This window comes from Ochotona curzoniae, unplaced genomic scaffold, assembly GCF_017591425.1.
Source record: "Ochotona curzoniae isolate NIBS_2020 unplaced genomic scaffold, NIBS_Ocur_1.0 contig_3050, whole genome shotgun sequence".
NCBI classification, from domain to species: domain Eukaryota; kingdom Metazoa; phylum Chordata; class Mammalia; order Lagomorpha; family Ochotonidae; genus Ochotona; species Ochotona curzoniae.
The window spans coordinates 228,548-251,371 of record NW_024465705.1 but is presented as its reverse complement, the minus strand read 5'-3'; the positions used below and the strand labels follow the sequence as shown (position 1 = coordinate 251,371).

The window sequence follows — 22,824 nt, the reverse complement described above, 5'->3', positions numbered from 1 at the left end:
GGCAGAATGACTGCAGGAGACAGTTGCTCACGGACATGGAACAGGTGGCAGACAGGCCTCTGCCCGCCCGTGACAGGGCAGCAAGGCCCTCCTGCTCAGAGAATTGCTACCGGGAGACAGGCTCATTTTATCGCTTGCTTTTCAGAACTACACAGAAGAAAGCCATTTAGGCCCCTAACCCCTTAGCTGAACTGGGAAATTTCAATTTTGTATTGGGAACCAGAATCATGGTGGCCAAGTTAACTTGGCAGCCAATGAGGGCTGACCTGTCTTCAGAGACGAGGATGGAACTGAAGCATCAACAACTGCACATCCCATCAGAGTTAGACCCATGGTTTGATTTTAGGGTCCATCCTAGACTCCCCTGGACATATCATGCCAATACAGCCTTGTTAGATTCGCTGCTCACCAAAATGTTAGATTCACTGACCACCAGGGAAAGAATAACTCCGCCGAATACATAAAAATAATTTAGATGGCCTTTATTTCAGGGAACCATGGTCACAGGCTTCCCTTTCCTGTGCAGGAGACACACGTAAAGAAGTGGCTGCAGAGGAAGAAGAGCGAGGAAGAGACGGGGAAGGAGCCCTCTTGAACTCTTCTTGACACTGAAGATGGAACGGGATGGGGGCCCTCATTTGGTGGGGGGATATGGGTCTGTGCCCCTCATTGGTGCAATGGTGGTCTCAGCCTCAGGGGACCGCCAGAATGCCACCATCCCTTCCGGGTCTGGCTGGAGGCAAACTCTGCCCTTCTCTGGTTACCGTGATAGCTATCAAGGCTCTACACCATATTCTTAAGAAAATTCTGATTTTTTAAAAATTCAGCATAGCTCCATGGTTCAGACACAGGACAGGAGATCTGTAAAATTCAGCCTCAGAGTGAGAATTTGCCCGTGAGTTGCTTAGCACCTTCATAAAATAGAGTTTCTGCTGCCCTACGATAAGTGAGTATCTAACCCTGACCCTAACTGTGCTCCCTCACCCTGTGAGAAAACACTGTCAAGTCACTGAACACAGCCCAACTACTGAACGTTGTGGATCCCAGACGCTGCCTGTGTTTACAAGGGCTGCCCCTCCTTACAGGCAAAACAGCTTCATTTCTTCCCTTCATATCAGTAAGAAAAGAGGCATCCACCTAGGGCAAACATGAAACAGGCTTTCCACAAGTTTCCAGCAGATCGAAGAGTAACTAAAGCTAAGGCAACATGCTCCATGTCTCCTGTGTGCCAAGTCATTTTTCAAGGAGATGATGGGATAGGGCTTGATTTTGAAAAGATTTGCTTGTGGGCCCGGCGGCGTGGCACTGCAGTTTTAGAAGGGATACAGAAGACAAGGTAAAATACAAGTCAGGGAACAAGAGAAATCATTCCGTGGAATCAGAATAAGCATTTTGAAGTTCAGGGGAACGCCCCATGTTTTCATTTGGAGGGAAGCCCCATGTGTAATTGTCAAATGATGCTGTGCGTGTGAGAATACCAGAGTGACAGGCCTAGCACGAGGCCTCAATTGTCTAGTCCTCTTAATAAAGATTTATTTTTTATTGGAAAGTCAGATATATAGAGAAGACAAACAAATCTTCTGTCTGTTGATAATTTTTTTTTAATTTTAGTTTTATTTATTTTTTTAAAAGATTTATTTATTTATTGGAAAGTCAGATATAGAGAGGAGGAGAGACAGAGAGGAAGATTTTCTGTCTGATGATTCACTCCCCAAGTGACTGTGACGGCCGGTGCTGCGCCGAACTGAAGCCATCCTCGACTGCTTTCCCAGGCCACAGCAGGGAGTTGGATGGGAAGTGGAGCTGCCAGGATTAGAACCGGCGCCCATATGGGATCCTGGTGGGTTCAAGGTGAGGCCTTTAGCTGCTAGGCCACGTCCTTGGGCCCCTGTTGATAAATTTTAAAAACAAAACCAAAAATACTCAAGCCCTGGGGTACACATTTAGTCTAGTGACTAAGACTACCACATCCTACATCCTAATAGCTGGGTTTGATTCCTGGCTCCATTTTAAGATTTATTTGTTTTTTATAGCAAAGGCAGATATATAGAGAAGAGGAAGATCTGTCTGCTGAATCACTCCCGAAGTGGCCGCAACAGCCAAGACTGAGCAGATCCCAAGCCAGGAGTCTGGCGCCTCTTCCAGGTCACCCACGCAGGTGCAGGGTCCCAAGGCTTTGGGCTGTCCTTGACTGCTTTCCCTGACCACAAGCAGGGAGCTGGATGGGAAGCGGGGCTACCAGGATTAGAACCGGCACCTATATGGGAACCTGGCGTGTGCAACGTGATGAGAGGACTTTGACCACTAGAATATTGTGCTGGGCCCTGGTTCCAGCTTCTTAGTAAGGCAGATCCTAGAGCAAATCACTGGGTTTCTGTCATCATGTAGAGATCTAGGCTCAATTCTGGATTAAGTTCCTGGTGCCCAGCTTTGGTGTGAGCCCAGGCCTAGCCCTTGTGGGCATCTGAAGAGTGAACTGGTCCACTTGCAAAGTGGCTGCAATGGCTGGAGCTGAGCCGATCAGGAGCCAGGAGCTTCCTCCAGTCTCCCACGCAGGAACAGGATCTCAAGGCTTTGAGCTGTCCTCCACTGTCTTCCCAGGCCACAAGCAGGGAGCTGGATTGGAGGTAAAGCAGCTGGGACATTAAATGGCACCCATATGGGATCCCTGTTCTTGCAGGGAAAGGGTTAGCTCTTGGAGCCATTGTGCTAGGTGCTAATTCCATGTTTTTCATGAACAATTAGCAGGACAAAGCCATGAGCCAGGAATGCCACCAGAGCCCTTCACATGGGTGGCAAGTTCCAGGCCCTGACAGCAGCATCATCCATTGCCTTGCCATCAGTGCGAGCAGGAAGCTCGGTCAGGAGCAGAGTGGGCAGGGCTCTACTAGGGGTGTGTGGTGAGTGGTAGTTTAGCCTGCTGGGCCACAGTACCTACTTCTTGAATAGCTCCTGGCATTGTAATGTCGGAGCGCTTTGAGAGAACCTGGGGCTGGAGTGGGGCTGCTTGTTACTTGCTGCTGCCTAGTTTATGAATCACGTGCTCAATTTTTCCAATAAAAAACAGTAGGAAACAAAAAGAGGCCTAAGCACATTTGCAGGCTATCTTTAATGAGTCTTAAGACAGCAGGGTGAGGTCCCTGCATTGTTCTCTGTGTAGCTGCTACAATAAATTCTTCAAATGAGAAGTGACACCTGCCTGTTTCTCCTCAGGCAGTGTTTTCCTGTTCTCAGACGGTGGTGTAAAGGGATGGGTACAAGACACAGTCCAGCATGGAATCTAGCCCATGAGGGAGGGAGTGAGACATGGATGGAAGATCTTTGCAGAGATTAAGAAACGAGCCTGCAGGGTGGAAGGCAGCGTCATCTTCCCTTGGTGCGATGACACACAGCACAACTGTCCTCCAAGGCTAGCTGGAGAGGACCGGAGGCTCAGCTGCAAAGGAAGGCAGAGGCCACACCCGATGGCATTCCATGTCTTTAACCCTGGGCTGGGCATCAACTGCCCTTTCCAGAATAGGCCAGGGCAGACAAGTCCAGCTTCGTCTTTAAGGCTTCAGTCAGCTCCGTGGCCAGCAGCTGGTGGAGGGAGACACCATCGTGAGAGTACACCCAGTTCTTTCCTGTCCAGTCGTAGCGCTTGGGCCCACTGGAAAACAAAGCAAACAGTGAGTCCACGAGGACAGACCTGTAGAAGAATCCTGAATTTTGCAAACACTGCTGCTGAGAACATGGCCAGAGTGATGCGCTAGAGAGTGGTAGCTCAACTGCCTCTTGTGATGCCCTTCTCCCATTATGGAAGGCAAGTTCAAGTCCTGGCTATCTTGCTTCTGATCCAGCTTCCTGTTCATGTGGCTGGAGGCAGTGAACAATGGCTCACATGCTCAGAACACTGACACCAACGTGGAGTTGTGTGCCTGGCTCCCCTGGCCCAGCTGTGCTGCTGCAGTTATCTGGAGAATGAATCAGTGGGTAGAAGGCTGTCTCCCTCTTCTGCTCAGCCTTTCAAGCAGATAAAACAAACATGGCAAAAAAAGAACTGGAAACACTGTTCTGGTCTATGGGACACCATCAAACAACTGAATACAGTTTCAAGAGTTCCTGAAGGAATGTAACAAAAGAATGCCCAAGAAAGCCTACTTCATGAGGGTCTGGCATGATAGTATAGTGGCCGAATCCTTGCCCTACATCTGCCAGCATCTCATACGGGCACCAGTTCGTGTACCAGCTGCTCCACTTCCCATCCAGCTCCGTGCTTGTGGCCTGGGAAAGCAGTCGAGGACGGGCCAAAGCCTTGGGACCCTGCATCCTCGTGGGAGACGCGGAAGAGGTTCCTGGCTTTGGATCAGCTCATCTCTGGCCGTCCTGGCCACTTAGGGAGTGAACCAGCTGATGGAAGACCTTCCTCTCTGCCTTTCCTGTAAATCTTGCCAGTAAAAATTAATTAATTAATTAATTAAAAAGTACAGCAAAAGGAAGCCCACTCCATGAAACAAAACCAGAACATTCCCCCAATTTGCAGGAAGCTATGGACATCCAAATGTATGAAGTACAAAGAACTCATAACAGGCATGAGTAGAGAAAACTCTCACTACACACATTACAGGCAAACTTTCAGTGGTAAAACGTGAATCCGACAGCCTGAAATTTCCAAGACAGAGAGGTTGGGGCAGTTTAAAAGGAACTCCTATCAGACTGACAGGAGATTTCTCAATAGAAGTCCTGCAGGCCAGGACACATGGAGAGATGGCGTGTCAAGTTCTAATAGGAAAAAAAGTGTCAGCCAATCCAGATTACCTCATCCTACAGAACTCATTTATAAATAAAAGTGAATTAAAGATCTTCCAAAATAAGCAAAAATCTGGAATAAAACATTTTTTAATAATAAAAAACCCCAAAGATTACAAATAGGAAGGAAGGAAGTCAAAAAAATCTATTTGTAGATCTATCATGTAGACATGATCCTATGGGGGATCCAAAACACTCCAACACTATTCACACTTGTAAGAGAACTTGGCAAAGTTGCAGAATTAAAAAAATTTTTTTTAAATAGATCTGCACTGATACCGCTGATTTTATTATTATTATTTTTTTTTATTGGAAAGGCGGATATACAGAGAGGAGAGACAGAGAGGAAGATCTTCCGTCCGATGATTCACTCCCCAAGTGAGCGCAACGGCCGATGCTATGCCGATCCGAAGCCAGGAGCCTCTTCTGGGTCTCCCACGCGGGTGCAGGGTCCCAAAGCTTTGGGCCGTCCTCAACTGCCTTCCCAGGCCACAGGCAGGGAGCTGGAAGGGAAGCGGGGCTGCCGGGATTAGAACCGGCGCCCATATGGGATCCCGGGCGTGCAAGGCGAGGACCTTAACCACTTGCGCCACCGCGCTGGGCCCCAGAATTAAAATTAACATAGAAAAAAGTCAATAGCCTTTGTACATATGAACAATGCATAACTGAAAAAAAAAACTGGTAAGATCAGTTCTATTTACAATAGCTAAAAAAAGATTTAAATAGAATGGGATAATTTAACCAAAGACGTGAATGATCCCTATGATAAAAATTAAAAGCATGAAGAAAGAAGACACCAAAAAAATAAAAATCTTCCACGCTGATGGACTGAAAGAATTAATATATTCAAAATATCAGCATCACCCAAAGCAATTTACAGATTCAAGGTGATCCCAATCAGAAAACCTAAATTCATATGGAAACATAACAGACTGAGAAAAAGCCAAAGCAATTGTCAACTTGTAAAAAAATATATTAATTATACACAAAGAGCTGAGCACAGATTCCTCGGGCCACATAAGAGTTTGATTAGGCTTGGCATGATGGCTCAGTGACTAAATCCTCGCCTTGCACATGGGGTGGGACCCCATATGGGCTCTGGTTCTTGTCCTGGCTGCTCCACTTTCCATCCAGCTCCCTGCCTGTGGCCTGGGGGTGGGACCTCCCTGCTGTGTTCATGGCAGTCCTTAACCAGTGTCAGCACCAGGCCAGGGTGGGACCTCCCTGCTGTCTACATGGCAGTCCTTAACCAGTGTCAGCACCAGGCCAGGGTGGGACCTCCCTGCTGTCTACATGGCAGTCCTTATCAAGTGTCAGCACCAGGCCAGGGTGGGACCTCCCTGCTGTCTGCATGGCAGACATGAGCTTTCCATCTATAGAAAAGGAGTCCCCTCTTAGGGACGTGAAACCAGCACTCCTCATAAGGGACTGCTGGATTTGAAGTGCTGCAGCAGATGCTTGAACCCATTCCTCCAGAGGGGAAGGTGGGCTTCTTACACAACCACGGCCAGGATGACTCTGAGACCCAAGAGAGTAAGCTCCTGAGCCCACCAACCTCATGAAGGTCTCCAAACCCATGAACGAGGGCCTTGTTGGAACCGTGTGAGTCCCCAGGCTGGTTGCGTCACACCGTGGGACACAAGAGGCATAACCCTTTACTTACTCTGAACGAACATCAACTGCCAGGAAGCCATGTCAATATCAGTGGTGGAGTCATGAGGTACCATGAGGCTTTCACAGAATTCCATGCTGGCTATATTTGAATTTTTCCCAATTTGGCCAATACCTTGTCTTTGGGAATGCTCACCAATAAAGCCAGGAAGTGCTTGATGACCCAGGGAGGCTGACCTGATGGCTGACCTGACTGTGTGTGTAGCTCTTTCCCTTTCTTAAACCCACTCCCAGAGCAGCCAGGGAGCCCAGCTTTGACCACCTGTTCTCAGGCTCTGCAATGCAGCATCAGACTGTAAACATGTGGATGGGAAGGCAGGGGACTCACTGCTTTGGGGCACTGACCTGGGGCACCCAACAGATTTCTTAAGAGGATATTCCACTAACCTTACATTGAGATGCAGAAAACAAACAAAGCAAACAAAAAACTAGAGGTCAAACTAGAACTTGCTTTGAAGACTGCAAATGGCAACCTTTCAGAGGCTATGGTACCCAAGGCAGCTTTTCTAAATGGGCAGGACAATGATTTCATACAGAAAGACCCTCCAGGCCCGGTGCCAAAGAGCTGGAAGCTTTCACTCCTGCTTTGGTCAGTGTCTCTGACAACCTGCAGTAGCCACACCAGCCCTGGCTTGAAGCTATGTGAGGGCTACACGTACCCAATGAGAAGCAGTCAGGTCACATGACGTGAGGAGAGCTCGAGTGCAGGGAGGCCAACACTTCTGCGATGGCCCACCTTGCCACACACTTCAAACACGGTCAAAGGGCACCCATTTCAACGTAAAAATAATTATCTATTTATCTTTCACTTTGATGGAAAAGCAGAGAGACTGAGATAAAGCTACAAAGAGAGAGAGAGCACGAGCAATCTACTGACTGACTTCAGAAATGTCCACTGCAGCCAGTGCTGAGCCAGCCTGAAGCCAGAAGCCAGAAATGGAATCCAGGTGTCCCCTAGGGGAGGCAGGGACAGGGCACTGAGCCCTCAGCAGCCACCTCCTGGGGCCAGCGTCAGCAGGAAGCTGGGAGCTGGACCCAAGCACTCCACTACAGGCACCTTAACCCTGCACCGCAGAGCCTGTCCCCGATGCCCACCTCTAGACACACCCAGAGCCCGCTCCCAATGCCCACCTCTAGAATCACCCAGAGCCTGCCACTGACACCCACCTCTGGATGCACCCAGAGCCCAACCCCGATGCCCACCTCTGGACGCACCTGGACGGAGAGGACAACCAGATCTGCCTGTTGGGGCTCTGCTTGTTGATCACGTAGGTGCCCAGATCTCCACCCAGGTGGATCGTCAGGACTCCACCCTAGCGGATCAGGGTGAACAGCACCAAGAGAACAAAGTTAGCACTTTGTCCCAACAGCATCACTTTCTGCACTACCTCGGCACTTCCCATTGACACAGCATACCAAGGCATTATGAAGAAATGCTCTGAATTCCACATTAGAAACAGCAGATGCTGCAGAAAGGACATGACTCACAGATTCAGAGCGGGATTAATCACAGTAACAGTCTCTCTCCTGGTGTTGTTCCTGCTCCCCATGAGGTCAGTAAAGAGGACCATGGCCACCAAGCTTCTGAGGGTTAAGTGACTTGCCCGAGGTTGGAGCGCTAGCAAGGGGACTCCTGGCCTGGGTGCCCTCACCTGCCAACCAGAACACACTAGAGGGCATTAAAAATGCAGGGGTCTGGTGTGTGGCTTGACAGGTAGAGTCACCTGCAATATGAACATTTTATATGAGTCCTGGCAGCTCCCCTTCTTATGCCGCTCCCAGCCAATACACCTGGGAAAGCAGCAGAAGAGGACCAAGAGTCCCCGATGAGGATGGAGTTCCTGCCTCCTGACTTCAGCCTGGCCTAACCCAGACTGTTGTGGGAACTGAATCAGCAAACAGAAGATTTAAAAAACACAACTGTTCGGCGCCATAGCCTAATGGCTAAAGTCCTTGCCTTGAACACGCTGGGATCCCATATGGGCGCTGGTTCTAATCCCAGAGGCCCCGCTTCCCGTTCAGCTCCCTGCTTGTGGTCTGGGAAAGCAAGGACAGCACAAAGCCTTGGGTTCCTGCACCCACGTGGGAGATCCAGAAGAGGCTCCTGGCTTCAGATTGGCACACCTCCAGCCATTGTAGTCACTTGGAGAGTGAATCAGTGGATGGAAGATCTTCTTCTCTGCCTCTCCTCCTCTCTATATATCTGCCTTTCCAATAAAAATAAAATAAACCTTTAATAAAAAATCAAACACAACTGTTGTTAAAATGCAGACATCAACTCTATGAGGATGCCCAGGGAGAGGCCAGCAGAGCCACAGTTTCAGCTCTGTTTGCAGAAGTCAGCCGCAGAGGCTCCAAACAAAGGTTACCTTTTCAAAAAAATTTTTTTTTAAAGATTTATTTATTTCTATTGGGAAGTCAGATGTACACATGGCAGCAAGGGCCGACATGTCCAGGAGCAAGGTTGTGACACAGCTGAGACACAGGTGAGGGCCAGCCCAGCAGCTCTGGTCCCAGCTGTGGAGGCTGACTGCCAGTCCCTGCCAGCACCGCCTGTGAGGGCAATTACTGGGACAGGTGTTGTGGAATGGCAGGTGAGGCCACTGCCTGAGACGCCCACAGTTTCCTGTGGGTGCACACTCTGGGAAGCAGAGGAAGGTGCGAAGGAGTAACTTTCCGAACCCAGGAGGGAGACCTGATGGAGTTGCTGACTCCTGGCATCAGCCTGGCCAGGCTGCCATCTGGTGCAGGATCTCTCTGCCCGTCAAATGAAAGCAACAAGATCAACTTAAAATCCAGAGCCAGTGTCATGGTGTGGCAGGTTCAGCCACTGCCTGTGACATGGGCAACCAATGTGGGCACCAGTTCAAGTCCTGGATGCCCTTCTTCCTATCCAGCTCCTTGTTAAGGCACCTGAACAAGTAGTGGATGATGATCCAGGTGCTGGGACCCTGCACCCACGTGGAAGGCCCAGAAGAAGCTCCTGACCCTGCACCCACGTGGAAGGCCCAGAAGAAGCTCCTGACCCTGGCTTCAGACCAGTCCAGCACAGGCTGTTGTGGGCATCTGAGGAGTGAGCCAGCAGATGGAAGATCTCTCTCTGTAAACTATGTCTTTCAAATACATAAATTAATAATAAAAACACCCATTACTGGGGTCAACATTGTGGCATAGCAAGTTAAGTTGCTGCCTGTAACGTCAGGTTCCCATGGGAGCACAATTTCAGCCCTGACTGCTCCATCTCTGAGCAAGCTCCCTCACAATGTGCTTGGAAAGGTAGCAGAGGGTGGCCCAAATGCTTCAGTGACCCAGATGGAATTCTAGGCTCCTGGCTTCAACCAGGCCCAGCCCAGGATGTGGCAGACAACAGGGGAATGAACCAGTGGCTGGAAAATCAGTCGCTCCTCTCTCTACCTCTGCCCTTCGAATAAATACATGTGGAAAAAGGGTCAAGCACTGTTGAATCAGCTCATCTGCAGAACGACACACAGGATGGCACATCCAGCGAGAGGAGTTTCCTCACACAGCACATTCCCCATTCCCAACTTCCTCCTAAGGAGTAACACATACGACTTACTTTTGTCTACATCGGAGTTAATCCTGCAGGAGTGGAAGTGAATAGTAAGCAGGCAGCCTCTACTGCATGCCAGGGACTGGGAGCACAAAGACAGATCCCTGCTGCTGGGGTGACAGTGAAGCAGATGATGACAACACAGGGGACAGAGGCCCCACGGTCAGCTCAGAGCTGGGGCAGCTGGAACCCCAGCTCCCAGGCAGAGTGTGGGGTCAAGCTAAGGCTTTATGTGAGCCACAAGAACAAGCTGGGGTAGCTGCAAGGCTCGTCAGCAGAGTGCAGCTGCTGATAGGGCTTCCCTGTGCCACAGGCCCTAGGGGGAGGCTGGTGGGAGAAGCCCTGAACTTGCCCATCTCTCACAGCATGGCAGCTCAGTATGCAGCCTGGCCCTTGGCAGTGGACTTCTGAGCACAGGGAGCCTGTCCTGGCTCTGATGCTGACAGGCAGTGGCTTCCTGCTCCACTGTTTCCCCTGGCCACTGCCAAGTCACTGCTGTCCTTAGCCAGGCCTGGCCTCCTGTCTGTGGCTCCTGCTCACTGACTGCTCCAGCACATGCAGCCCTTCCTGCGGTACCTAACAGTGTCCCTATCGCATCAGTCTGACAGCAGATTGTCCTACGTAATCTCCTGCCTTAATCCAAAAAAATGCACCCTTCCTGACATTTCCTGGGCTTAATTAATTGCTGTCAAGAGGATTAACGCCTTTGGGTGGATGGGTGCTGGGGGATTTTCTGCCACTGGCAAAAAGAGCTGCTTGAAGACCAAAGCAATAATTATAATTCCAAGGGCAGGTGCTGTGGCTGGCAGACATTCCATGTCAGAAGGCTGGCTTGACGCTGGTTGCTCCATGCTTCTCACCCAGCTTCCTGCTAAAGGGCGTAGAAAGGCAGCAAACGCTGCTACCACCCACACAGCAAAGCAAGCTGGAAGTCTGTGGCTCCTGGCTATAATGAACCAGCAGATGGAAGATCTCTCTCCATTTATCTCTCCGGTCAACAGGGAGCAACAGCCCTACTTCTCAAAGAAATAAAATAATTCCAAAAACAAAGGCTGCTTCTTGCTCACATGTGCCACCTGGTGGCCACTTAGTGAAAACCAGCGCCTCTGGCTTACAGGTTGAGGCCAAGGTCTCAGCCAGCTCACAGGTTTGCATACTGCTTGGTGCATATTTAGAATCCCCAGGAGAAGGTGAAAAATCCTGGTGCCCTGCCTAGGCCACACCCTAGGCCAATTAGATCAAAATGTCCAGGAGTGGGACTCAGACACATTAGAATCCCAAGAGTTTTTTTGTTTTAAATACACTTCTCAGGAATCTGCCCAACCCACAAGTCTTGCAGGCGTGAGACGAGGCCACAGGGTCTAAGCCACTGGCTTCAGGGTTCACGGCCGAGCTCAGTGTCTTCCAGGCCTCCACCTGCCAGCCAGAGCTGCATTCATCCTTCCCTGGGGGACCCGCACAGCCAGGACCAGAAAAAGGAAGAGAAGCCAGGAGGGACAGGCATCTGTGCCACCTGTGATGCCTGTGCTCTGTATGGGACAGCCTGCCTCAGTCCTGTTCTCCCACCTTTGACCCCCTTCTGCACACGCTGGGAGGCAGCGTGAGGCCCAGCCAGGGCTACTCCTGGCATCTGGGGAGGAAGCCAGAGGACAGAAGACCTCCCTGCTTGGCGACTTTCAAGTAAAACGAACATCAATCATCTCTTTAAAAAAGGAATAGCAAAAAGCCCAGAGTTACCCCAAAGGAGACATCGTAGTCCTTGAGGGTATAAGGCTTGTCTGCCAGGTCTTCAAAGAACTCCGCCAAGGAATCCAGCGTCTCCTCCGCCAGCCGTTCATATGTAGTCTCGTCCAGAGAGCTGTAGGAGAAACCAGCAAAGATGGACAGTTACCCAACCCCCTTTTATTAAATAAGCAAATATGTATGGCTGACGTCAAGTCTTAATGACCAATGGACACACAGAGTAAAATTTCAACACAAAAGAGATTTCAGGGCCCAGTGCGACGGCTCAATTGGCTAATCCTCCCATGGTAAGCATCAGGATCCTATATGGGCGCCGGTTTGTGTCTCGGCTGCTCCACTTCCCATCCAGCTCACTGCTTGTAGTTGGGGAAAGCAGTGGAGGACAGCCTAAAGCTTTGGGACCCTGTACTCATGTGAGAGGCCCAGAGGAAGCTCCTGGCTCCTGGCTTCATATTGGCTCAGTTCTGGCCACTGTGGTTATTTGTGAGTGAATCGATGGATGGAAGATCTTTCTGTAGATCTGCCCTTCAAAAAAAAAGTAATTAAAAAAGATTTCAGATACAAGCCAAGAGGCAGTCCCTTCCCCCATGGACAGCTACAAACAGCTTATTTGTGTCCTTTTAAAACTTTTTTTTGGTAAATATACAAATAATACAAATAAAGCATTTCTCACATGATATGTTTAGCTGCTTCACGTGAGCACTGTATTTTGTTATTTATTCAACTCACCCTTCAGCTGGCCATGACGGCTGTTTCCATTGCTTCTGTAATTAAGACGTACACTGGGCAAATTACTGAATGGGAGAAAATAACGAGGGGACGTCACAGTTGGTGGGAAAATGGAATTAAGGATAGATTTATTTTTTGTGTGGAAAAATTTTCAAAGCCATGCTGTGTTTTTCATAACATGCTGTTCCCATTTTTTACCTTTCTGAAGTTCATATTTCTCATATTTTTCCTATTTCAAATTCTTATTTTTCTCATATTTGCATGGCCTGTCTGAAAGAAGGCTCATCCAGAACATATTAAAAACTCCTATAAACTGGTAAGAAATTATCCAGCACAGAAACGGACAATATACTTGCACATATTTCATAAAAAATCCAAAGTCCATGCATGTATAAAGTGTGAGATTTTGTTCATTTTCAGGAAAAGGCAAGCAGAAAGCATGGCATGATAACAACCAGAACGGCTCGATCAGCCCCGAGGAGAAGGGTGCAGAGCTTCTAGCTCTTGCCGGCCAGCACTCGATGAGCAAATCTACGAAGCCGACCTCTCACTTCACTCTGGGGGCACAGCCAACACGACGGCATGTCCAGATTCACCAAACACAGGGGCACGCTCAGGCACTCACCAGAAACAGTTACACTGACTGGGCTTCTATTTCTTGCCTTTGTTTTTTCTTTTTTAAAAGATTTATTTATTTTCACTGGAAAGGCAGATTACAGAGAGGAGGAGAGACAAAGATCTCCACTGGTTCAGTTCCTAAGCGGATGCAATGACCAAAACTGAGCCAAAACGAAGCCAGAAGCCAGGAGCCTCCTCTGGGTCTCCCATGCAGGGCAGGGTCTGGGTCTTGGGCTATCCTCTACGGCTTTCCCAGGCCACAGGCAGGGAGCTGGATGGGAAATGAAGCAGCTGGGATACAAACTAGTGCCCATATGGGATCCGGTGCATGTAAGGCAAAGATTTCTCCACTGAGCCATCACACTAGGTCCTGTGCTTCTATTTCTACAGCAGAACAGTTGAGAGCCAAACAGAAGTGAATCTAGAAGTCATATACAAACCTATGTTTGATACTTAATGATATTGCTAATATAAAGAACAATAGGCAAGACTAATCTATCATACTGGAAATCAGAATGGAAGTTATGCCAAGGGACAGGAGGGGAAGGCTTCGTGACCGACAGAGAGCATGGGGCTTGCCTGGGCCACTAACACTGCATGCCAGTTACACAAACATGCATACAGTGTTTTGTTGCAGGGACACCAGTCACTGCTGGGTGAGAAGCCCCACCTTCTCAGGTCTTGTCATGACAACGCCACGGCACACCCTAGCTAGCAGGCTGTCAGGACCACTAGCAACAACCTTCTGGCTAGGTGCCAGCGCACCCAGGCAGGTGCAGCCATGGGGCAGCATCTGAGGGCTGGGGCTCCAAGAAAGCCAGGTTGTGTGTGTGTGTGTATGTGTGTGTGTGGCAGGAGGTGGTGATCTCCACACGGAGGGCACGTCCTCTTACCCAGGGCCGCCCGACGTTCCGGATGTCCTCACAGTTGTCAGACAGACCCGGTGTTCCTTCATGACCAGGATCTGGCGGAGGCGCAGGAGCCGGCAACTCTGAAGGCAAAGGGAGGCGGAACGTGACTGTGGGTCCAGCACATATCAACTCGCCCATGTGGCTGCTTTCATTGCACTTCTACACTTGAAAGTGCAGAAACATGCTGGAGCTGTTCAGGAAGACTCCGGAGGAATATCTTTCACTGTCTCTCTTTTTAAGGCATATTCACTGGAATGACACAGTGACAGAGGGAGAGAGAGACTCTCCAGATAGCAATGGCTGCAAGAGCCAGAGCATGTCCAGATGGAAGGCAGGAGCCAGGAACTCCATCTGGGTCTCCCTTGTGGGTACAGGGGCCCAAACACTTGAGCACCCTCTGCTGCTCTCCTAGGCACATGAAAAGGGAGCTGGATCAGAAGCACAGCAGCCAAGACTCCAACTGGCACTGCAAGCAAAAGCTTTTCCAGCAACACCACAGCACCAGCCCCCAACACAGGCGCCCTTTAAAACCTGTAGCGCATCACAGTGAGTTCTCTGAGTGTCACTAATCTTACATTTACTCTCATGGTAGCCCGGAGCCACGCGTGGCTACTTAAATTCAGATGCACTGAGCTACCACAAAGTCAGTCTTCTGCTAAGGGCCATGCGTGGCTAACAGCAGGCACAGAAGATCTGCACCACGGCTAGGAGCTCCACCCAGCAGTGCCACTGGACGTCACTGGGCGGAGGGGGGGGTGCATCCTTGGAGCTCCCAGGATTTTACTGAGAGGAGAAGCAGAACGTAGCGGGAGGCAGAAGCCTGCTGAAGCCCAGAGGGAGAAGCCAGGCCATGTCCAAGGCTGTCTGACTGCCCTCAGAAGCATGAGCTAGGGGACATGACGGGTGTGACCGGCTGGTCCCCTCAACCCTGGGCTGAGGTCAAAGGATCTGAGCTGTCCACCACCAGCTCTGCTGTGTGGGTCCTGCTGGTGGGCGGGGTCCCAGTGAGAGCTGTACAGCCAAAGCTGTGCAGCTACAATGGAGCAGGCAGGCAGAGGAGGCTACAGAAGCTACGGGATGAACCAGGAGAATCACAGGGACTTGGGAAGGAGCTGAGCTGGGCTACACAGGAAAGCTTCAGGGGGCAAAACTGATGTTCCCAGAAGGTCATCAGGTCATTGGGGCTGCCAGTGCAGAGCGAAGTGGCCTATGAGGGTGTGAAGACACTGAGCTAGGCTCTGCATTGCAGCTGTCTCCAGCACAACACTCCATCACAATGACAGAGCTCCGGGGGACCACAGGGTAAAGTGAGTTGAGCTGCTGCCTGCAATACCCGCATTGCATATGAGCATTAGTTCCTGGCTACCCCGCTACAGCTTCTTCCTGCTAATGTGCCTGGGGAAGCAGCAGATGGCCCAAGTCCTGGGCCCCTGTGCCCATGTGGGAGACCCAGATAAGCTCCTGGCTTCAGTCTGTGAAAAAACAGAGGCAAAATCCCTTTGTCTCTCCTTTTGTTTGTAATGCTGCTTTCCAAATAAACGAAAAAAATAAGAAGGCATGGCTCCTGTCAAGGTTGGAGGCTGCCCAGGGAACTAGGGGTATACCAAAATGGCCGGAGCTGAGCTCATCCCAAGCCAGGAACTGGGAACCAAGAGCTCCTTCGGAGTGTCCCATGTGGGTGCAGGGTGCCAAGGCTTTGGGCCGTCCTCGACTGCTCTCCCAGGCCACAAGCAGGGAGCTGGATGGGAAGTGGAGCTGCCGGGATTAGAACCAGTGCCCATATGGGATCCTGGAACGTTCAAGGCGAGGTCATAAGCCGCTAGGCCACGCCGTCGGGCCCGACCCTTCACTTTCAATCATGAGTTTCATGTCATTTATGCGTTCACTATTTCCATAGAAACTTATCTGAACTGGAAGCCGGTGGAAGTCTGAGTCGGAGAAAAGGGAACCAAAGTCCCGTTCAGGATTTGGAAAAGCTTGATCACACGTTGAAAGCCAAGATCTTTTGGACACCAGGTTAAATGTCTTGTTACAATGAATTTCACCTGCTACTGCTAGAAATTTAGAACTCTGCAGGCAGACAGTCTAGCACTGCTGCAACAGCTGCTCCCCAAAAAGAAGCAGCAGCAGAGAAATAAGGGCTAAGAGGCCTCCAAGCAACCTCAGGCCTGAGTACCGGAGTCCAGGGAACCCTCAAGGCTTTTCAAAGGAAGACAAGACGAGGTCCAGCTGTCCCGGGCACCCAGCCACCTGCACAGGTACCCCAGGCATGTAAGGACGTGGGGACAGCAAGGCCAAACCGTGGAGATGAGCTGAGGATGGGAGCAAGGATGCTGACCTGCCACCAGGAGCCTGAGAAAGAGCTCCACTGCAGGCCAGCATGTGCCCAGGGTCGCTGGGTGCCACCCTTGAATCGGCAGCCCTGGCACCCAGGAGATCCTGCCCCAAAGCTTCCACCTCCTCACTCTCCCTCAGCTGAACACAGACCAAGCCACCAAGCGCCGAATTTCAGTGTCAGTGCAAACTTAAGTCTCAAAACCAAACCCCAGAGCCACGCGCTTTGGGACAAACCTCACCTGTTGTCCTCCTCCCCCGGAAACACAGGCGGCTACACAGCTACTCAGACGGGCCCTAGAGTGGGGACGGGGCCAGGTGGTCCTGGGTGCCCCTCCCCTCAACTGGCAGAATTCACCGCGCCTGTAAATTCTTAGCCCTCCAACTTAGTCCTCCCACCCGCAACTCTATCTGCTGTCACAGAGTGGGCTTCTCCCGCGGACACAGGGCTCTGCTGCATGTAGACTCAGTCCATTTTCCCAAAGCAGAAGCCCCCGAAGGGCCCTGTCAGCGCATCCCCCCGGCCTCTGTCCGCGCCCCCGACCCCCGTCAGCGTCCCCGACCCCCCACCCCCCGACCCCCGCCCTGTCCGCGCCCACCGTCCCCCCACCCCCCGACCCCAGCCCTGTCAGCGCCCCGACCCCCGCCCTGTCAGCGCCCCGACCCCCCGACCCCCGCCCTGTCAGCGCCCCGACCCCCCGACCCCAGCCCTGTCAGCGCCCCGACCCCCCGACCCCCGCCCTGTCAGCGTCCCTGACCCCCCGACCCCAGCCCTGTCAGCGCCCCGACCCCCGCCCTGTCCGCGCCCACCGTCCCCCCACCTCCCGACCCCCGCCCTGTCCGCGCCCACCGTCCCCCCGACCCCCGCCCTGTCAGCGCCCCGACCCCCCGACCCCCGCCCTGTCAGCGCCCCGCCCCCCGACCCCCGCCCTGTCAGCGCCCCGACCCCCCGACGCCCGCCCTGTCAGCGCCCCGACCCCCCGACCCCCGCCCTGTCAGCGTCCCTGACCCCCCGACCCCCGCCCTGTCAGCGCCCCGACCCCCGCCCTGTCCGCGCCCACCGTCCCCCCACCTCCCGACCCCCGCCCTGTCCGCGCCCACCGTCCCCCCGACCCCCGCCCTGTCAGCGTCCCTGACCCCCCGACCCCCGCCCTGTCAGCGCCCCGACCCCCCGACCCCCGCCCTGTCAGCGCCCACCGTCCCCCCGACCCCCGTCCTGTCAGCGCCCCGACCCCCCGACCCCCGCCCTGTCCGCGCCCCCGACCCCCGTCAGCGCCCACCGTCCCCCCGACCCCCGCCCTGTCAGCGCCCCGACCCCCGCCCTGTCAGCGCCCACCGTCCCCCAGACCCCCGCCCTGTCAGCGTCCCCGACCCCCCGACCCCCAGACCCCCGCCCTGTCCGCGCCCCCGACCCCCGTCAGCGCCCACCGTCCCCCCGACCCCCGCCCTGTCAGCGCCCCGACCCCCGCCCTGTCAGCGCCCCGACCCCCGCCCTGTCCGCGCCCCGACCCCCGCCCTGTCCGCGCCCCGACCCCGGTCCACGAGGAAGCGGCCTCCAGCCCCGGCCGTGCGCGCCCTGCCCCCGCCGGAAGCGCAAGGCCGGCGCGCGGATACTCACGGCGGGGCCCGGCTCGCAGGCCGCGGCTGTGGCGGAGCGCAGGCCCCGGGGGCCGCAGGGCCGGGCGGGCTCCTCCGGCCGCGGGGCGCCGGCGCGGGCCTGGGCGGGCAGCGCGGACGCCGAGCGGAGCCGCAGGCCGGCAGCCGCGCGGAGGCCCAGCGTCCACATGCCGGCGCTGCGGACGCGCGGCCGGCTCCGCCCTCCGGCGCGGGCACCCGCGGCGCCCCCTGGCGGACGCGCGCTGTAAGGGCCGCGGCCGGGGAGAGGGTGGACCTCGGCGAGAACCTGCCCATCATCACAACACGGAGATGCTGGCTCGGTGGTGCTGTCCTGCCGTAGAAGGCCCCTGATTTCAGACTAGCTGGTGGGTGTCCTGCCACTGCGGAATTCTCTCCTGGAGCTGGCTGGCCTGCAGGGCTGCTGGAAGGGGCACAGCCCGGAGCCTGCCTGCCTGCCTGCCTGCCTGCTCTAAATCCCGGTTGTGTCGGCTAGGAAGCTGCTCCACTTCTGATACAACCCCCTGCTGACAACCCAGGAAAGCAACGACGCCTAGCTCAAAAGCCTTGGACCCCTGAACCCCAGTGGGAGATCCTGAAGACACTCCTGGCTCCTGGCTTCGGAGTAGTTCCGTTCCAGCCATTGTGTCCATTTGGGGAGTGAGAAAGTGAATGCCAGCTTTCTCTATCCCTCCCTCATTCTCTGTAACTCTGCCTTTCAGGTAAAACAAATACACCTAGTATCATAAAATGATAATAGTAAAAAAAAATCATAAAAATTAGAAATTAAAAATAAAAGAGGGCCCAGCATGTTAGCCTAGAGGCTAAAGTCCTCGCCTTGCATGTGTTGGGATCCATATGGGCACTAGTTCGTGTCCTGGTAACCCTGCTTCCCATCCAGCTCCCTGCTTGTGGCCTGGGGAAGCAGTCAAGGACAGCCCAAAGCCTTGGCATCCTGCATCCGTGTGGGAGACCGGGAAGGGACTCCTGGCTCCTGATCAGCACAGCACTGGTCATTGCAGACACTTGGGGAGTGAATCATCGGACAGAAGATCTTCTCTGTCTCTCCTCCTCTCTGTATATCTGACTTTCCAATAAAATAAATAAATAAATAAATAAATATTAAAAACTAAAACCTCCTAAATAAAGACTCTCAAGAGTTGAATACACGACTAGTGTCCTTCAGGCCTGTAGCACATTCTTGAACTGGGTTATTTGCCACTTACCCATTTCCCACAAGCCAGTGTTCTGGAGACCTGATTCATGGCCTTGTCCTGGAGCATGCCTTCTCAGTGCAGCGTGTCCGTCCTGGGGGCTGGGTTGTCTTCATGCACAGCAGGACTAGGAGCCGCAGTCCTGGCCTCTGCCCCTACATGGCAGCTGAGTCTGCTCCTCTTGCAGCTGGGGCAGTCAGAAATACTCCCAGGCCTCGCCAGCAGTGCTCTGGCTCAGCGACATTGTTGCCCCAAAGCTTCTTTCTGTTCATTTTTAATTAGAAAATCAGAGCAACGAACAAAGAGAGAGGGCGACACACTCGTGCACGGACAACTGGCCGCCGGGCTATTACCCCAAAGCCATCCTGGCCAGTTGGGACCACATGAGAGGCAAGGGTCGGGAATTCAATCCAGCTCTCCCATGCAGGTGCCAGGTGCCAAGCACCTGAGCCATCCCCTGCCTTCCAGAATGAACACAGGCAGAGGTGGGGCTCAAACCCAGGCCCTCCAACAAGGCATGCTGGTGTCCAAGGGGGGGTACTGCATCCACCACTTCAGGTCACTTTTATTTAAGGAGCTGAAAACATCTTTTCACCTTACTTTCAAGTGTGCTGTGGTGACAGTGAAGCACTGGGAGGTTTGAGGAGGGCAGCAGAGGGTATTAAACATACTGATGACTGTTCTTGTGTTAGAGGTTGACTTAACTGGCCAAGGGCCTGACTTGAGCATTACAACTTTAAAAGCTCCCATATTGGGGGTGGGGAGAGGGTACACAACAGCTCAGTTGGCTAATCCTTTGTCAGCAAGTGCTGGCATCCCATACGGGCACGGGTCATGTCCCAGCTGGTCCACTTCCAATCCAGCTCTTTGCTTATAACCTGAGAAAACAACGGAGGATGGCCAAAGTCCTTGAGTCCCTGCACTCCTGTGGGAGTTCCAGAAGAAGTTCCTGGCTCCTGGTTTTGGATCAGCTAAGCTTCAGCCATTGTGGCCATTTGGGGAGTGAACCAGTGGATGGAAGATCTCTCTGTTTCCCCATCTCTATAAACCTGCCTTTCAAATAAAAATTCGCCTTTATCTAAAAAGGAAACTCTTGCGTTGTTTCAGTTGCTATGGCTGCAGATGTTCTTGTCATGCCTGGCTTCTGTATGTAACACTTAGTCCTAGATATACTGCATGCCTATCAGATGATAATGACAGGGCCTCGTCCAAGTGCAGTCACACGACGAGGCCCCGTCAGTATGTACAAGAATCCATCTCTCAAGGCTGCAAGGACTGAGGGATCAGCCTCATCACATCCCCCCAGCCGGGCAGACAGGGATCCTGGCACTCATACTTGCCCCACTGGGATATCGTCCTCACCCACATCCTGGAGAGGTCGTATTTGGCCAGCAATCTTCTATCTCTCAAATCTGCGTAATATACCAATTCTTATCATTCTGCAGGTGGAGAACACGTGAACAGCCTTCTAATGCGTGGCTTTTGGGTGGCTCAGAGACAAAAGCCTACACTCTCCATGTCTCTGCTCAAGACCCAACTTTTTGAGAAAGCCAAGCAGACCAGCCCGTTGGGTCATACCCCACCCTTGACTTTGACTAGGGGAGCAGGTCTGGACTGGAAATGCCATGAGAAGCAGACGAAATGGGCCAAGAGTGGTTTGCCTAGAGAGAAAATAAAGCCCTTTGCTCTCTCCCACCATTCATCCCCTCAAAAGCATATAGCAATGAGGCCCAGGGGACAGAGCCCTTATCAGACGCTAAACCTGGTGGTGCCTTCATATTGGACTTCCCATCTCCAAACCTTGAGCAATCATTTCTGTTCTTTAGTTGTCCTAGTTCAAGTTCTGTATTAAAGTGGCAGGAACTGACCAAGACATAGAATGACTCCCATGCAAGAAAGCAATGAGCATTGAGGCTGGCATATGGCACAGCAGGTTATCCTGGGGCCTGCAATGCCAGCATCCTATATGAGCTCTGGTTTGAGTTCTGGCTGCTCTGCTTCCTACATGGTCTCCTGCTGCTGTGCCTGGGGAAGCAGCAGAAGAAGGACCGAGTGTTTGTGTCCTCTTCAACCTGTGTGCGAGATCCAGATGGAGTTCCAGGGCCCTGGCTTGGGCCTCACCTAGGCCCTGCTGCTGCAGCCATTTGGGGAGTAAACTAACACATGCAAATGTCTCTATGTCTCTCTGTAAATCTGCCTTTCAAATATATATGTATATATATTTATATATGCACACACATATATGTATGTATATATGTGCCACACACATATATGACACATGTAATTCATACATGTATATGAGATTTCATTGTACATAGAATGAATGAATCACATAGCACTGAATATTTTTTTAAAGATTTATTTTTATTTTTATTGGAAAGGCAGATATATAGAGAGGAGGAGAGACAGAGAGGAAGATCTTCTGTCCGATGATTCACTCCCCAAGTGACCACAACCACGGCCGCTGCTGTGCCGATCTGAAGCCGGGAACCAGGAGCTCTTCCGGGTCTCCCGCGTGGGTGCAGGGTTCCAAAGCTTTGTGCCATCCTCAACTGCTCTCCCAGGCCACAAGCAGGGCGCTGGATGGGAAGTGGAGCTGCCGGGATTAGAACCGGCGCCCATATGGGATCCTGGTGCATTCAAGGCGAAGAATTTAGCCGCTAGACCACGCCGCCGGGCCCCCATAGCACTGAATATTTACATGAAGTCAGAAATGTGGTAAACACAGATGATGCCATTCATGTGAGGTCCAAGAATGGACAAAGCTAACCCAGGAGCGGAGAAGTCCTAATTATGCTAACCTTTGGGGTTGGCATTTATGGAATGGGCGAATGGAAGAGCCACATGAGAGACACAAATGTCTATATCTTGCTCTACAGGCTGGGTACTTAGGAAAAGATTTATCGAGCTATAGCTGTGCACTCCCATGTAACACATGAAATATGTCCAAACGTTCATGGAAGACAGAATTAAACAGTAAGTTTTGGTTTGGGTCTTCGGCCTGCTGATTAGGTGTGGCTTGGGATGTCTATGTCTTCCCCAGAATGCTTGGGTTGATGCGCAGCTGTACTCTGCTCCCCGGCTTCCTTCAGGTGTTCATGTGTGGGACGTAGAAACGGCAGCTCAATAACTGGGTTCCTGCCATCCACATGGAAGGCCTCGATGGAGTTCCCAGCTCGGGCTCTTGTGGGGATTTGAGAAGTGGGCCGGTCGGTGGCAGCTCTGTTTCTCTCTAGCTCAAAATACTAAAAAGAGGCTATTTTGGTACAGAAACATTTAAAAATAAGCACATAGTTGTTGTATAATATGCATATACACAAGCTTTTAAAAAGAATTACTTATTTGAAATGCAGAGTAGAGAGAGAGTTGTCTTCCATCTATGCAGTACAATCTCCAAAAGGTCACAATGGCTGGAGCTGGTCTGATCTGAAGCCAGGAGTCAGGGCTTTCTTCCAGGTCTCCCACAGGGTGCAGGGGCCCAAGCCTTCCCAGGTGTACCAATAGGAAAAGGGGCTGAAACTGGCACATGGGATGCCAGAGCTGAGTGTCAGTCCCTCCATGACCTTTTGGCAACCTTTCTTCTGTATGGCTTTCAAAAAATTATTTTTGGTGGTAAGATAAACGTCTATTT

At 52.2% G+C, this 22,824-nt stretch overlaps 1 protein-coding gene across 3 annotated transcripts in view; it reads right to left on the bottom strand.

Annotated features, from left to right (window-relative positions):
- Positions 1-3,091: 3,091 nt before the first annotated feature.
- The window catches only part of PIP5K1B (phosphatidylinositol-4-phosphate 5-kinase type 1 beta), a 127,045-nt gene continuing 107,312 nt past the window's right edge, over positions 3,092-22,824 (bottom strand). Inside the window, exons 16-19 of one of the 3 annotated variants that reach the window (XM_040979183.1) lie at positions 14,014-14,111; positions 11,768-11,888; positions 7,663-7,772; positions 3,092-3,649 (exon numbers count right to left, since the gene is read on the bottom strand). In XM_040979183.1, the coding sequence (XP_040835117.1) occupies positions 3,499-3,649; positions 7,663-7,772; positions 11,768-11,888; positions 14,014-14,111 (480 nt within the window). In that variant the 3' untranslated portion in view covers positions 3,092-3,498. The remainder of the gene's footprint in view (positions 3,650-7,662; positions 7,773-11,767; positions 11,889-14,013; positions 14,112-22,824) is intronic. The other 2 variants (XM_040979184.1, XM_040979185.1) reach the window with 2 other exon arrangements.